A 14,204-nucleotide genomic window follows, 5' to 3' on the forward strand; every position below is an offset into this window, starting at 1 on the left:
GGTAGACCACACAAGGATAGAGCCTTTTCTAAAGCACTTTTATCAGCTGAATCAAACGCTTGTTCATAATCTATAAAACTAAAGACTAAAGGGGCCTGATGAATCAGGCACTTTTCAATTATTAATGTAAAAAGTGAAAGTTTAGTCCACACATCCTCTCCCTTTCCTAAAACCACACTGTTCTTCTCTTATAACATTATCTACAGCATCTCTAAGTCTAAAAAGTATCACCATACTAATTAATTTGCTTTCTACAGAAACAATGCTAAGGCCTTTATTAGCACTCACTTTTATCACCTTTCTCAAAGAGAAGTTTAACTAGTCTTCCCAAAATCGCTAGGTACCTCCCTCTTCCCAAAAATGATATTCACAATACTCAGTAACTTATCCCTAGCTTCATAAGCACTATATTCAAAAAACTTATTTACCACACTATCAGCATCTAGGGCCTTGCTATTTTTTTTTATCTTTTTAGTCCTCTCACTCATTCTTCCTCACAAAAAAAGACTTCCTTCGCATCCAAAGCATTACAAACTTTTTCATTCTTTTATGTATCTTTCCTGTAACTCTATCACAGTTTAGCACATTCTCAAAAGGTTCTGCCGATCTCTCTTTAACTCATTCCTTATCACTAATTGTAGCCGGCTCCTATCTTTAACTGGGGTAAGTCCAGATTGATTATTCCCTCTCAATTTATTAACATGCCAGTATAATATTTTACTACTATGCCGTCTAGCCGCATCTTCCAGATCTTCAGCAATTTTTTCCATGGTCTCCGCTTCAAACATCCTTAGTTCATATTTTAATGTTTCCTCCACTTTCTTGACATTATTTATTTACATATGATCTATCACTCAAATAATCCTTGTATAAGCCCCCCTCCTCTCTGTTATGCATAAAGCATTTTCATCAACATTCGTTGCTGCGTTTCAAACTTTTTAGACACCATCAGACACTTCACAAACTTTTTCTGCAAAATTATTCCATCCATCTTCTACATTGTCCAATTTTAAATTCTCCAGTTTAGTATTCAACTGTTCCTGGAAAATTTCTCTCACATTGGACATCCCGGAGTCTACCAACGTCATAGCCTCTCGGAAGGTAGTTACTCTTCCTAAATCTCAGCTTTAGATTGACCCTAGGCACTAACTAGATTTTGATATAGCCAAGACCTTCCACAGGGCGTAGTCCTGAGTTGCCTTTTATTCTCTTTATTCCTCTTGGACATGAGCCTCCCCCAACTACCCCAGCCCCCCATCGCACTTCCTGGCTGAAGGGCCACGAAAAGATCAGCACCGCCGGTTTAGACCATAAGGGTCTAGTGCCGTCATAATGCACTAACATGCAATATGCTGATGACTTAAGCGTTATGGACAACAAGCAACACCTTTGAGTTTTCCCACTCTAAGCTATAAAATTCAATCTTCCAGTTTGAAAAATTCTCCCAAATATCATGTTTCCCAATTGCACCTACCAGGTCTACTATCATTCAATTCCGCCATAAGCATATCACAGTTCATGCAAAACTAACAATAGATGGCACCAAAATCCCTGAGGCCAACTACATAGGATTACTTTGGCTTTATATCTGACCAAAAACTTAATGAAAGCCAGTGGCTCACACACATTGCACAACTGGCTAAAAAAGGAATCCGTGTTTAGAGACCTTGAAAATGTTCAATGAAATTCCTAGTTCTGGCTGGGTCTACTGCCCCCAATTTCCCTCAGACCCCTCCATGGACTTGGAAATTCACTATAATAAATATTGGTTTCTCATATGGACAAAATAACTCAACCCGTCCAGTACATCTTGAAAAATTTGGTGGACTTAATAAAATTGTATATAAAGAACTTTCCCAATTTTTGTCAAAAACGATTGAAAATGTGTCACGCGTGGTCTTCCATATTACATGTGGAGCATGTCTTTCATATTACATGTTTTATGTGGAGAATGTCTTCCATATTGCATTATTTCACGTGAAATTGTGTCACGTGAAAATGTGTCACATGGAGCATGTGTTCCATATTACACGTGTCACGTGGAGAATGTCTTCCATATTGGATGTGTCATGTAGAGTATGTTTTTCATATTACATGTGTCACATGAAAATGTATCAAGTAGAGCATGTCTTCCATATTACAATGAGTGAGAAACAGTTTGGTGATCTATGGATTGCATCATCCAAATTAAATGCTATAATTATGACCCTGGAATATATTGGCCTACAAATATTCGCCCACCTATTTTTAACATGTAGAAATTATAATATATTCAGATTCTATCCCAAGCCTTGAGCTGTTAGATTCGGCATATCGTTATTCAGTTGGACAAAGACACTTTCCATTGTCTTACACTTACAATTCACTTGTTTCTCTAGGGGTATAATTACAGATTTTCAGCATATCAGAGGCCCCTCTGACAAATACTAAACCAAGCTTATCTTCACTTTCCAATAAATACCATTCCAAATTCACCTTTAGAGTCCGTGCAGACCCAAAATGGGTTTAAACTTCAGGATTTCAATTATCAAATCCCAAACGCAACTGATCCAACTTTCTCATTCCCATATTGCAGATCCTCCAATATCAGCACTTAAATTATAGACCATTGCTTATTTAAACGTAATTTGCTAACGCCTGCACAGCATACCCTTCAGAATAAAATTTTAGAGTTCTTCAAATACCTGGAACTACCACTGTCAGTTAAAAGCCTGACTGACCAGACCTGCACAAGAAGTACTAAACTCAATAGATACATCTGGATTATCCAGTTCCCGCAAAACAAAGCCCAACTACAAGACATATAAACGTAGTTAATTCCAATATACGAAGTTAATTCCAATATTTCAACAGACATCATATAAAGAGAGAACAGGAAGAGGACCAAATAGTCTTGACTGAAAAGCCTATATTATTTACAATGTAAGAATCATAAAAATGTGGAAGTAGTCAATCGTGCACAGTAACAAAGGAGTATAATCATACACCATACTTCCTAAAAATACCTTACACAATATTTCGGGATCTCATTTCTGTTGTCACAGGATTAAAAGTAAAATTTGGCCTAAACTCTTGACTCTGATTGGTTAATCAAAAATCGTATCCTTAAAAGTTGAACAGTGTTCAACATGGAAAATTCGAAAAAAAATACATAATTGGCGCTGGAGCTGTGCGTAATTTTGATTTTATCAAGGAATATGACTATAACGTGACCTGGCCAAAAAAATTTTCATATGAATAACAGGCCGAAAAATGACTTTTATTTTGTAACTCATTACCCAAATGTGTCAAAGAGCTTGTGTCCACAGAAACACTGACATAAAATACTGAGGTTCAGACAAAAACATATCAATTGCTTTTGTACTTGAAATGACTCTGATTTTTGCATCAAACTGTTCACAGTAGATAACTGTAAGTAAAGAACAAACCATGGCAATAAGAACTAGATCTGTTAAACAGAGTTTTGACAAAATAATACACATCCAAGGAGTCTACTTTTTCAGGTTGTTTCAGAAAATAATCCTCTAGTACTGGTAGAATGATTTTTCTCAAATATAAAAAATAATCAATTCGAGAGTCATCAATACACAATTCTCAACATTGTCAAGGGGAAAAATATTCTGAAACAGGAAATAATAATTAATAATTAATAATAATAATTTATTTGTTACCCGCTTGTTTTGACAAATTAAGCGGAGTAAAAACATTAAGGAAAGAAAAACGAAATAACACAAACAATACAATTAATACAGTCTAATCAAAGGGTGGTAAGGGCCCAAGCGTTGACAGGCCTCAGCACCTAATCTAGCATAGAGTTTTTTATAAACGAAAATAATATCAGTGGCACAAAACTTTCTGATAATCTTCTGATTTCTATAAGAACGCGGCAGATACAATAAATATTTACAATAACGAAAATACATAACTCTTATGCCCTGCAAATCTTGATTATTAAACAACGGGCGCAAACCGGAAAGAAACAATATAGAATGATCGCAATATGTAGAATAAAGTCTGGATAAAGCCTTTCGTGAAAATCTGCCTCGGTTCGGGACAATTTTCGCGTACCCTTTTTTAAGTTTACTTTTAATATCATTTAGCCCACAGGATCGAAAAGCCGATAAAGATGAACAAATATTAATACCAAGCCACCGAATCGAAGAAACGAGCTTAACTGAAAAATAACCACAATCAAGATCACTACTTTGATGCTTAGCATTAAAAACTAAATATTCACATTTTTCAGTATTAAGTTTGAGGCCGATTTCCTCAAAAGACTTAGAAACAAGCTGGGTCGACTTAATTAGGCTAGATTTAGTGCGGCTGATCAAAAGTAAATCATCTGCATATGCAATGTACGAAAGATTAGTTAGGCCTAAAAAACATGATGGATTAATACGTGGCAAAATAAAAGTTTCCTTTATCTCGTGAGGGATTTTAAAGTGAAGCCCCCTCCAGGTTGTCATTCTATTCAAGGTATTTCCCTGATTTTTTTTGCTGTTAATTTTTTTTTCGTTTTCTGTCTTCTTCTTTTCATTTCCTCTTTTTCTTTTTGTCCTTTCTTCCTTCATCAGTTGAGTTTCTTTTGTGTTGAGTAGCGTGATGAGAATATGGCTTTAATTAGCTGAGGGTGATAACCTTGCTTGCCCTTCCAAGCTTATTGCCTTTCTTGGCTGGCGAATGGCGAATAGTGTTTTTTTTCTTTTTTAATAAATTTATATCTCATATCAAACAGTTTGTGGTAACGAACTGTAGTAAGGAGCAACCCGGCTCAGTAGCACAAATACCACAATAGTAGCACAAATATCTGACACAACAACTTAGCTTGACTGGCAAGTTCAATATTTTTTCTTGAAGCAAAACTTTTGACATTCCAAAACAAGCATGCTTTTGTTTTGCTTTTTTTATCAATGACAAAGTCTTCTTCACCCTATAGTTAACTTATTGTACATTTCTCCTTTATCTAAATGCTTCATTTTTATACAAAATTTTAGTAGTGAGTTTTAATTTTATAGCTGATAGTTGGCAAATATTTTCCCCACAAGACAAAATAGAACACAATTTTACACCAGGAGTACCATGGTAGTAGAGTTTTGGCTTGTTATAACCCTTACCAGTGATCATGTAGCTCCTCCCTTTGCAACTGACTTCAAGATCAGATGGATTGAAGCTTTTGCTTGCAGATTCAAACCCACTCCTAGAATTGGAAACAAATAATTCAAAGATGTGTTGTCTGACTTTATTAAAAGCAAATCCTGGAAAATAAATACAAAACAGAGAACATGTTGGTAAGTGAAGCCCAAAAACAGAAGTAAAAAAAGTTGCTAAGAGGGCGAGGTTTTAAAAAAAATAGAGATACAAAGAGGCACTTTTTAAAGTAAAAGGGAGAGAAAGTCGTTTTAAAAAAAGGTATAGAAAAAACATTTTCCTAAATCAGGGAGAGGGAGCACTCGCTCCTACCCCCTGCTATCATCCAGCACACATGACACAAGTACAAAATGAGACAGTAACTTAATAAACATAATTTAGGATAGAGCATTGGCTAGAAATCAGAGTTCTATGTCCTAACCAGGTATGGAAAAAGTTCCAAAGCTGCCAGTAACAGAATTCCAGAAGCTGCCAACACTTTAGTAGAACAACTTTTGTTTTGACAGCTTTTCTTTGATCAAAAAGTACTTTTATATAAAAAATGGCATTTTCAGACAAAATCTGCCAAAATATTTCCACATGAAAACTACCATTTAGCATTACCACTATGATACCCTGTTTTTTGCACAGTGGGTCCTTACTAAGCATTGTCAAGAAGCTAGATGCATTTCAACTTTCGAGATTCAGGTTTAAACTATAAACACCAGGGACAGGTATTTTATTTCAAAAACAATGATGAGACAATTACTGAAAATTGACGACTGAGTATTGGGACTATTGGTGGATTGTGATTTGAATTTTTAATATTTCTCTAGTTGTTTAATTGGTTCAAAGTTTGGTCTTGGCAAAAATCATGTTCAATTTAAAATATCCATTTATCAGTTTCTTCTGTACTATTCAAATGTACCTACTAACTAGAATTTAGTAAGATTCTTATGAAAAAACTCATTTCTTGCGGTTTTACAAGTTTATTGATTTTTATAGAACTGGTTCCAAACTGTCAAATCATAGTAGCTTTCAGAATTTGTTGAAAATGAATCATTCTCTGTGTACAGAGAATAAACATGGTAAACAAGAAAATAAATATTTTCTGTCAAGTAAAATACAACATTGACTGTTTCTATCAGAATTTAAAAGTAATTGTTTTTATTGAACCTTCAGGCATTGCTGATAAGATAAAAATTATTACTGGATTAAAAAGTTAATGTTTTAGAATATTGACAAAATACTTCACTGCTTTACTTAAGTTGCAAGTCATTTCTCTAGAATTAATTCAAAAGAAGAGTTCATTTGGTACTTGTATGATATAGCGCCAACCACTCAGTTGTTCATCCATGATGCATTGTAGAACCATTTTTTTTGTTAGTTTCTTTTAGCTAAGCATGAGACAAGACAAAGAGAAGTGACAAAATAGATGTGAAATATATGATTTGGGCTATATATTTGCACATTAGGGGAGGGGGGGTGGTGGTAAAGTATTTGGACAGTGTGAAGTTAGAAAACAATTCTTACTTCATAATATGCAGATTAATTGTACCTAACACATTAAGCATGCAGACCCGCTATACTTTACCCCCCCCCCCCTTATGTGCAAATATATAGCCCAAATTAGTTTCTAAGATATTATATTTTTATTATACTTGGGTGTATTTCATTAGGATTGAGCATCAGAGGAACATGTTCAATTTAGTTAGATGAAGAATATTAGGTTGGCACTATATGATTAAAGTGCCATTCATTTTACTGAGGAATCTTGATCCATCCTTAAAATACAATATATTCACAAATACTAATATTAACAAATACCATACACTAGTCTTTCTTATACAACCATGTGAAACAAAGTGACACAAAAGATTTAACTAACCCAGTTACTGAACCTACATTGCAGGAATATTTACCTCAAAACAATGCAAAATGAATATGTTAAGAATACTCTTACTCCAATACCTAAGACTTCTTGGAAACAACCTTATCCAATTCTATGCCAGTCAACTCATCCTTGGTGCAGCTCAACACCTACTTAGCTGAGCCCCTTTTAACTCAACCCTGTGCAATTTCCATTCAGTCCAACAACCACAATTCAACTGAACCCTGATCAAAATATATTTACATTTAAGCTAGTTTGTGATGGATCTATCATTACAAGAATTAAAATTGTTGACTTAAATAAAACACTGTCTTTATTTATTTGATAACTGTTGCATAAGTTTTTGTAATTTCATGTTGTTTCAAAGGGCATGGAGAGTTTTGAATAAATAAGACAGAAAATTTTACTTCCTCTAGACAAATAAGTTTTGACAAATAAGGTTATCAACTATGAATTGATCAAATCATCCAACTTAATAGAAAATTAATATGAGTTGAATGATGTGAATTTCAGGAAGCTGAGTTGAATGGGAATTAACTGCAGACATGAGTAAAAAGAGGTTTGAGTTATATGGAGGTTCAGTTCAAAGGGGAATTGAATTGGATCAGGATTGAGTTGCACTGTTTTTAATTTATTAGAACCTCAATGCAAAAAAATAATAATATTAAAAAAATTGAATAAAATGAGTGGGGCGAAAGTGAAGAGATCAGCACACTTTGTGCCATCAATTATAGTAAATCATAATTCTTGGGTGATTGCTTAACTTATTACTAAAAATCTGTTGGTGGGGTAGAGGATGTTTGTTTACAAAGTCAACAGGCCCTGTTTCTCTAGTGCTACTAGACCTTGGCCAAAATACCAGAAAGCTTAGCCTTAAAATCCCATAGGCTAACCTACTCAAATCCTTAAGTCAAACAAGGCTAAATAGACTCAAACCAACATTAAGGGAAGCAAAGGTTATGTACACATTCTTCTAAGTCTGCTTTCTAGCCCAACTGAACTAGCCTTGCCTAATTTCAAAATAATAATCTGGAACTCTATCCTTTTTTTTAATTGGGACTTTGCTTACTTCGTATATTCCGTGATACCCTTCGCCATCCATACGGCATTTCGGTAAAAAGACATTATCTTATTTGCTACTTATATAAAAACACGTGTTATGTGCTTTGAAATTTTTGCCTTAATCGTCAACACTAAACTGTTGGTACTACTCAGGGTCTCTCTAAAGTACTGTTATAGCATAAAAATTGCTAACTCCCAAAAAGTTTATCGCGTTTTAGCACTTTGCACAGCCCCTCATAAGAAGCACATCTTAGCTACTCTTTGATATTATCAAATAAGTTATTTCTATTTCTCTATGGCTAGTTATCCTCAGCTGACTTATAACATGGCAGAAAATAGCACCTTATATGGGGTACGACTATATGTAAAAACGTCTCATCTCTAGGTGTTCACTTTCAGTGTGGCATGATTCCTTAGCGTTGTGATAATACCGCTTTCAGACTTTCCATTTTCTTAAAAAATTGGACGAATAACTGGAACCGGTAAAAGCACTACATTTACCCCCCCCCCCCAAGTTCAAGTATATAGCCTAAATTATACATTTCCCATGTATTTTATCCATTTACCGATTTCGTCAGCGCTGATTTAATTTACGGCTAGTCCGGTTGAAACAGGGGTAAATACATGGAAAACATGTAATTTTGGCCATATATCGGCGTGTTATTGAATTTTGGTGGTGAAATGCAGTGAACGAGCATCCAAATGTGGTAACTGCAACTTTTTTGCATATTATGAAGTAGGAATTGTTTTTGTAACGTGTTTTCTTCCCAATTTTATCCTTTTACAATAGCCCTCAGAATAGTGTATGCACTATTTTCATTGTTCTAAGAGAAACATTATCCAAGTTTCTAAGCTTTTGTGATAACATTCTACCTTTTGCAGACTAGATGGACATCGGGATTTTAACAAAAAGTTAATACAATGGGTTTTAAAAAATATTTTTGAGATTCACGTTGTTTTGAAAGATTCTCTGACAAGGGCCCTGTTTTTAATTTTTTAAACATTTTGCCATACCGAGAAAGAAACAAATTTTTGACGTTTGGGTCTTGTCAGAACAACGGTTGACTTAACTGTGGTCAAGACAAGTGTAATCAATTGCCGCAGCTCAGGGCCCAAACACGCTTTAAAATAAGTAATTGACTTTGCTCACACTTCTAAACGTTATAAAAACCTATTTATCATTGGCGTTTTTTGCTTACACATAAACCTATCCAGATGCAAAAAGACACATCTGTGGACACCTGTTTTTGGCTACTGAAACAATTCTTAAAAATTGATTTATTTATTAGGAAATTAAGATGAAAATAGTCCCCAGAACAAAAGAAATAAAGTACTTGAAAGTCAGTGGCCTACATTCTTCAATGATCAACAGAATTAAAGCAAGATGAAGTTCTTCAAAAAAAAAAATTGGTTCTTTAGAATGAGAGACACAAGCTCTATTTGTTCTTTCTGTAAAAATAGGCTATATATCCTCTTCGATCTCTTTGACATTTGTTTTTCAGCAAGAATAGACTGGCTGCCCTCTTCCATCTCTTTGACATAGTTTTTCAACAACAAAAAAGCTTACACGACTTTTCGTTGCAACTGATAAATTCCTAGAGAAGAGAAATGATTCACCTTACTTGAATCTCACTGGGGAAAATCGTTCAATCTAACTGCAGCTTTTCCATTCCTACGGACAGATTTAATGGAATTTGGCTACCATAAACCGTATAAATGCATCGTCACTTCTTTTGTCTGCTTTCTGCTTACCAAATTCTTTTTGTTTAGGTATTATTTACCCAATCCTTTAAAACATACAAGGATCCATATGAGTGTTTGTCCTACAGACTTAGTACTGTTTCATGTGTATTTGCTAAAGTTTTTGAATAGCTTATAATTGGTAGTCTACATTCTACTTGTTACATGCCTCCCTACCAGTTTGGATTCTAACCCAAGCTTGAATGTTCCCATGGTCTAAGGTGTTTATGTAATCTGTCAATTGATGCTGATGAGTGTGATGGGACCCTAGCTCTTGGAACGTATGATGTTGGTAAAGCATTTGATTCAGTTTTGCATTCCCAAGCAATGAATGAGCTTTTGAGCCGTGGAGTATCGCCAGATTTAGTTAGGCCTATTCTTTACATGTACCACCATATGAAAGCTTTTATCAAGATTCCTGGAAATGATATGCTGACTAATGAAATGCCAATTATAATTGGGGTTAAACAGTGCACGATTATTTCACCCACAATGTGTAATAACACAACGCTGCCGGCTCATTGTCAAGTGGATGTTGTCAATGTTACCAGGATCATGGGCGGGCTGGAAAATTTTTTCGTAAAATTTCTGAAAATTGCACTGAAATTAGTTAATACATAAATGCAACAAGGTGTGAAATTTTGATTTTCAATGAATTAGCTATGACTAGAGGTGACAATGTAACTATAGATTTGAATGATACCAAAGTTCAGCCTTGTGGTAATTTGACTTATCTTGGTCTCCCAATTGGTAAAAATCTTCAGAAAAGTAAATTACTTATGTTAGAAAATCTGGAGAGCAAAATCTGTTGTTCCTATGGCATGATAATTAGCTCAAAATTCCATTTAAATACAGCCCTACTTGCAAAGGTTTATAATAGTGTAATCATACCAAATATTTTATATTTAGTGCCATTTTACCGATTATTTAGTCAAATTGAAATTCACTTTAGTTTGCCTCAATATTCTTGTCAATTACAAAAATAACAGCAGAGATCAAAAAATTTTTTAAACACCTACAAAATTAAAATATTCACACACGGTTTATTAACATGATCGTCATAAAATGAAGCGTGACCTTCTGTGAGTTTTTGGTGCGAGTCCCCCCACATGCCCATAGTGGAAAAAACTGTCATTTTGTTTTTCTGATTTCACATCTAACAGTTGGAGATCTGATTCTGATCTGAGTATTTATCTTTTCTGTACTAGATGCAAGATTTTGCTCTAGCCTATCCTTTAAAGAAGCTGAAATATTGCCGTTATTACTCTGAGGTGAACAGAGGGATAAATTTTACTAGTCCAGTGCCATTCTTTGAGATACCTACGAAATCCAGATGCCAAAGTTTTTTAGCCCAGAAGCAATCAACCAAAATTATAACCGTAAAGTCTATTATGTCAGGTGGGAACAAGTGATGGCAATGCAGTATAGCTGAGAGGAAGTTTTCTGCATGATTTTTTTCAAGTATATTTTTATTTCTTATGAGTTAATTTTGTTTGGAGTTTATCTGTATTTTTTTCGAAGGTTTTCTGTTACAATATTGTACCTAGCCCTTTGCTAACAATGTATTTTTCATTATTGAGAAACTAACCAAATCTGCCTTCCCCAATCCAAAGGTGAGAAGGAAAATGTACTTGTGAGTCCCCATTCTTTTTATTTTACAGATAGCCCTTACACCTTCTGTTGCATCTTTAGGAAGAAAAGAAACCACTTTCTAGGATCTTTTGGAGTCCCAGGGCTCTTTTCAAGATTGTCTAACATAACATTGGTCAAATTCAGTTTCTATCCAAATGAAGGTGGGGAAATCTTCCTTGTCTTCTAATAGCAAATGAAATGTTGAATTTACAAGCTATATAATGGATTGGTCATATTTCCCCGTATATACGACGTATTTCCACCGTAGTATCTTAAGTTAGGCATCAGCAATTTACCAGAAATTCAACTTACAATGAAAAAAAATTTACAACACAACACTTTGGATGAAACCTGTTATTAATTTAGTATAGCTAATAGCGTTTGTTAGGACAGCAAACCTTATTTGACTATGTTATTGTAAACTGAAGACTGGCAGGATCTAAACAAGATACTAGGGAACAAAGGAGAACTGTTATTGATGCTAAAAGTAAAGATCACCATCTGGTAGCGCCTAAGATTAATTTAAAGCTGAAATTTCAGAAGAGTAACTAGCTCCTGGGAAATAAGGATGTTGGTAGACTCCAGGATGCGAATTTAAGAGAAACTTTCCAGGAACAGTTGAATTTTAAAATGGAGTGTCTAAAATTTGACAACATGGAAGAGGGATGGAGTAATTTTAAGAAAACAATTTGTGAAGTTGCTGATGGTGTCTTATGGGAGATAATATGAAAAAAACTTCGTTTTCTTAAAGAGTTAAAGAGGCTGCGTCCCAAAGTCGAACCTTAAAACGTACAGGAATTAGGAGAGGCAGTTGGGGGGCTGCCGCCCCCCAAACCCCCCACTTTTAAAGACCCTTTTGTACAGGTTTTTTGTTGTGGGGGGACTTCATTGTTACTAATTACTAGTTTCGGCGCAATGGTTCTCCTGTCCTCTTGTGTTTAACATTTTTCGAAGTTATTCCATTATTCATTGATTTCAATTTTTTGTTAATTAAAAGAGGGCCTTCCCGAAGCCAAGAGCGGAGGGTTAGGGGGGCGGCAGCCCCCCACAACAAAAAACCTGTACAAAAGAGTCTTTAAAAGCGGGGTGTTTGGGGGGCGGCAGCCCCCCAACTGCCTCTCCTAATTCCTGTACGTTTTAAGGTTCGACTTTGGGACGCAGCCTCTTTAACTCTTTAAGAAAACAAAGTTTTTTTCATATTATTTCTGTACGTTTTTCTACAATCCATGGTGGATGTAATTTAATAATAATTTTCCATGTTTATTTTCTCGCTTTCTGTATCAATAAATTAAAACTGACAAAATTATCTAATTTTGATAATTTTAATAGTTTAGCAGCTTAATTAAAAATTTAGCAGCTAGTGGTTTTTACCCACCCGCCTCCGGTTTATGGGCCCAGCGCGCTTCCGCTGCGCCAAGCTGCTGTTATGCTTGTTATCAAACAAGTTATTACAATAGAAAATTTCACCAATGGCTTCAATTAGGAAATCAATTTAAATGGTTCTTTTAACTTGCTTCCATCAAGCCTTACCCCCGCTTCAGTAAAAATTCTTGTGAACATTCCAGTATGTAATTCTGATCACATGTTTCCATGTTTTTTGTTTTCTCCCTTTCTGTATCAATAAATTCAAACTGACAAAATTACCTAATTTTACAAATTTTAAAAAGTTAGCAGCTAGCGGTTTCGATCCACCGACCTCTGTGTTATGGGCCCAGCACGCTTCCGCTGCGCCAAGCTGCTGTTAGTGTAAGAATTTTTCAAACAAGTGATGTTATTACAAGAGAAAATTTTACCTTCAATGGGGAAATGGGTTTTTCTAAGCTAGAAAATCGGGGGGTTAAGATTTTCCGACGAAACTTTCCAGGAAAATTACTCGGAGAATTCCGCGTCGAATGAGTCTTCGTACACCCAGATCCGATGTCGGCTGTGACCTGTAGGCGTGGCAAAAAAAAAACAAAAGGAGAACATGAACATTAAGTGGCTATGCGTGGTTTCTGGAAAACAGGGAAGGAGTTATCGGATCGAGCTGAAATTTCGCGGATAAGCTCCTGGGCCCTAGGGGACCTTAACTTGTGAATTTCAGCCCGATCGGACAACGTTAAAGGGGGGGGGTGGGGTTGGGTGGTCGAAACTTTCGGCCAGATTTTCCCCATGAAGGAAAAGTCGGAGGGGGATGAAATTTGACAGGTTTCTTAGTTGGAGCTCGGGCTACGAAATGCATCCCTCCCCATCCCTCTGCAACCACTGGAACCGAAGATCGCTTAACATTGTCGTGGTTCGCCTCTTTAAAGAGGCACGAGTGTGCCTCCTTGAAAGTTAGGACCACGGCTAGGAATATTAGTGAAAAAGCTTCATGTTTAATAGAGAGGAGAAGGGGCTTGTGCAAGAATTATCTGAGTGATAGATTGTATGAAAACAAAAGGAATGTAAAGAAAGTGGAGAAAGTAGGTGAAGTAGAGGCCAGGGATAAAATTGCCGAGGATCTGGAAGATGCAGCTAGATGGCACAATAGTAAAATATTGTACTGGCATGTTAATAAATTGAGAGGGAGCAGTCAATCTGGACTTGTCCCAGTTAAAGACAGAAATTGGACCACATTTAGTGATAAGGAAAAGGTTAAAGACAGATGGGCAGAACATTTTAAGAATATGCTAAACCAAGAAAGAATTGCAGGAAAAGATATAAAGAAAAATTAAACAATTTGTGATGGAAGTGAAGGAAGATTTTTTTTGTGAGGAAGAATTGGCGACAG

At 35.6% G+C, this 14,204-nt stretch overlaps 1 protein-coding gene across 2 annotated transcripts in view; it reads right to left on the reverse strand.

Annotated features, from left to right (window-relative positions):
• The window catches only part of LOC136037407 (dehydrogenase/reductase SDR family member 12-like), a 44,259-nt gene that overhangs the window by 21,280 nt on the left and 8,775 nt on the right, over window positions 1-14,204 (reverse strand). Inside the window, exons 1-2 of one of the 2 annotated variants that reach the window (XM_065720160.1) lie at window positions 8,088-8,216; window positions 5,115-5,197 (exon numbers count right to left, since the gene is read on the reverse strand). In XM_065720160.1, the coding sequence (XP_065576232.1) occupies window positions 5,115-5,197; window positions 8,088-8,143 (139 nt within the window). In that variant the 5' untranslated portion in view covers window positions 8,144-8,216. Of the gene's footprint in view, window positions 1-5,114; window positions 5,198-8,087; window positions 8,217-14,204 lie in introns of those variants that run through there. The other variant, XM_065720159.1, reaches the window with a different exon arrangement.

The sequence above is a fragment of the Artemia franciscana genome, chromosome 16 (assembly GCF_032884065.1).
Source record: "Artemia franciscana chromosome 16, ASM3288406v1, whole genome shotgun sequence".
NCBI classification, from domain to species: Eukaryota; Metazoa; Arthropoda; class Branchiopoda; order Anostraca; family Artemiidae; genus Artemia; species Artemia franciscana.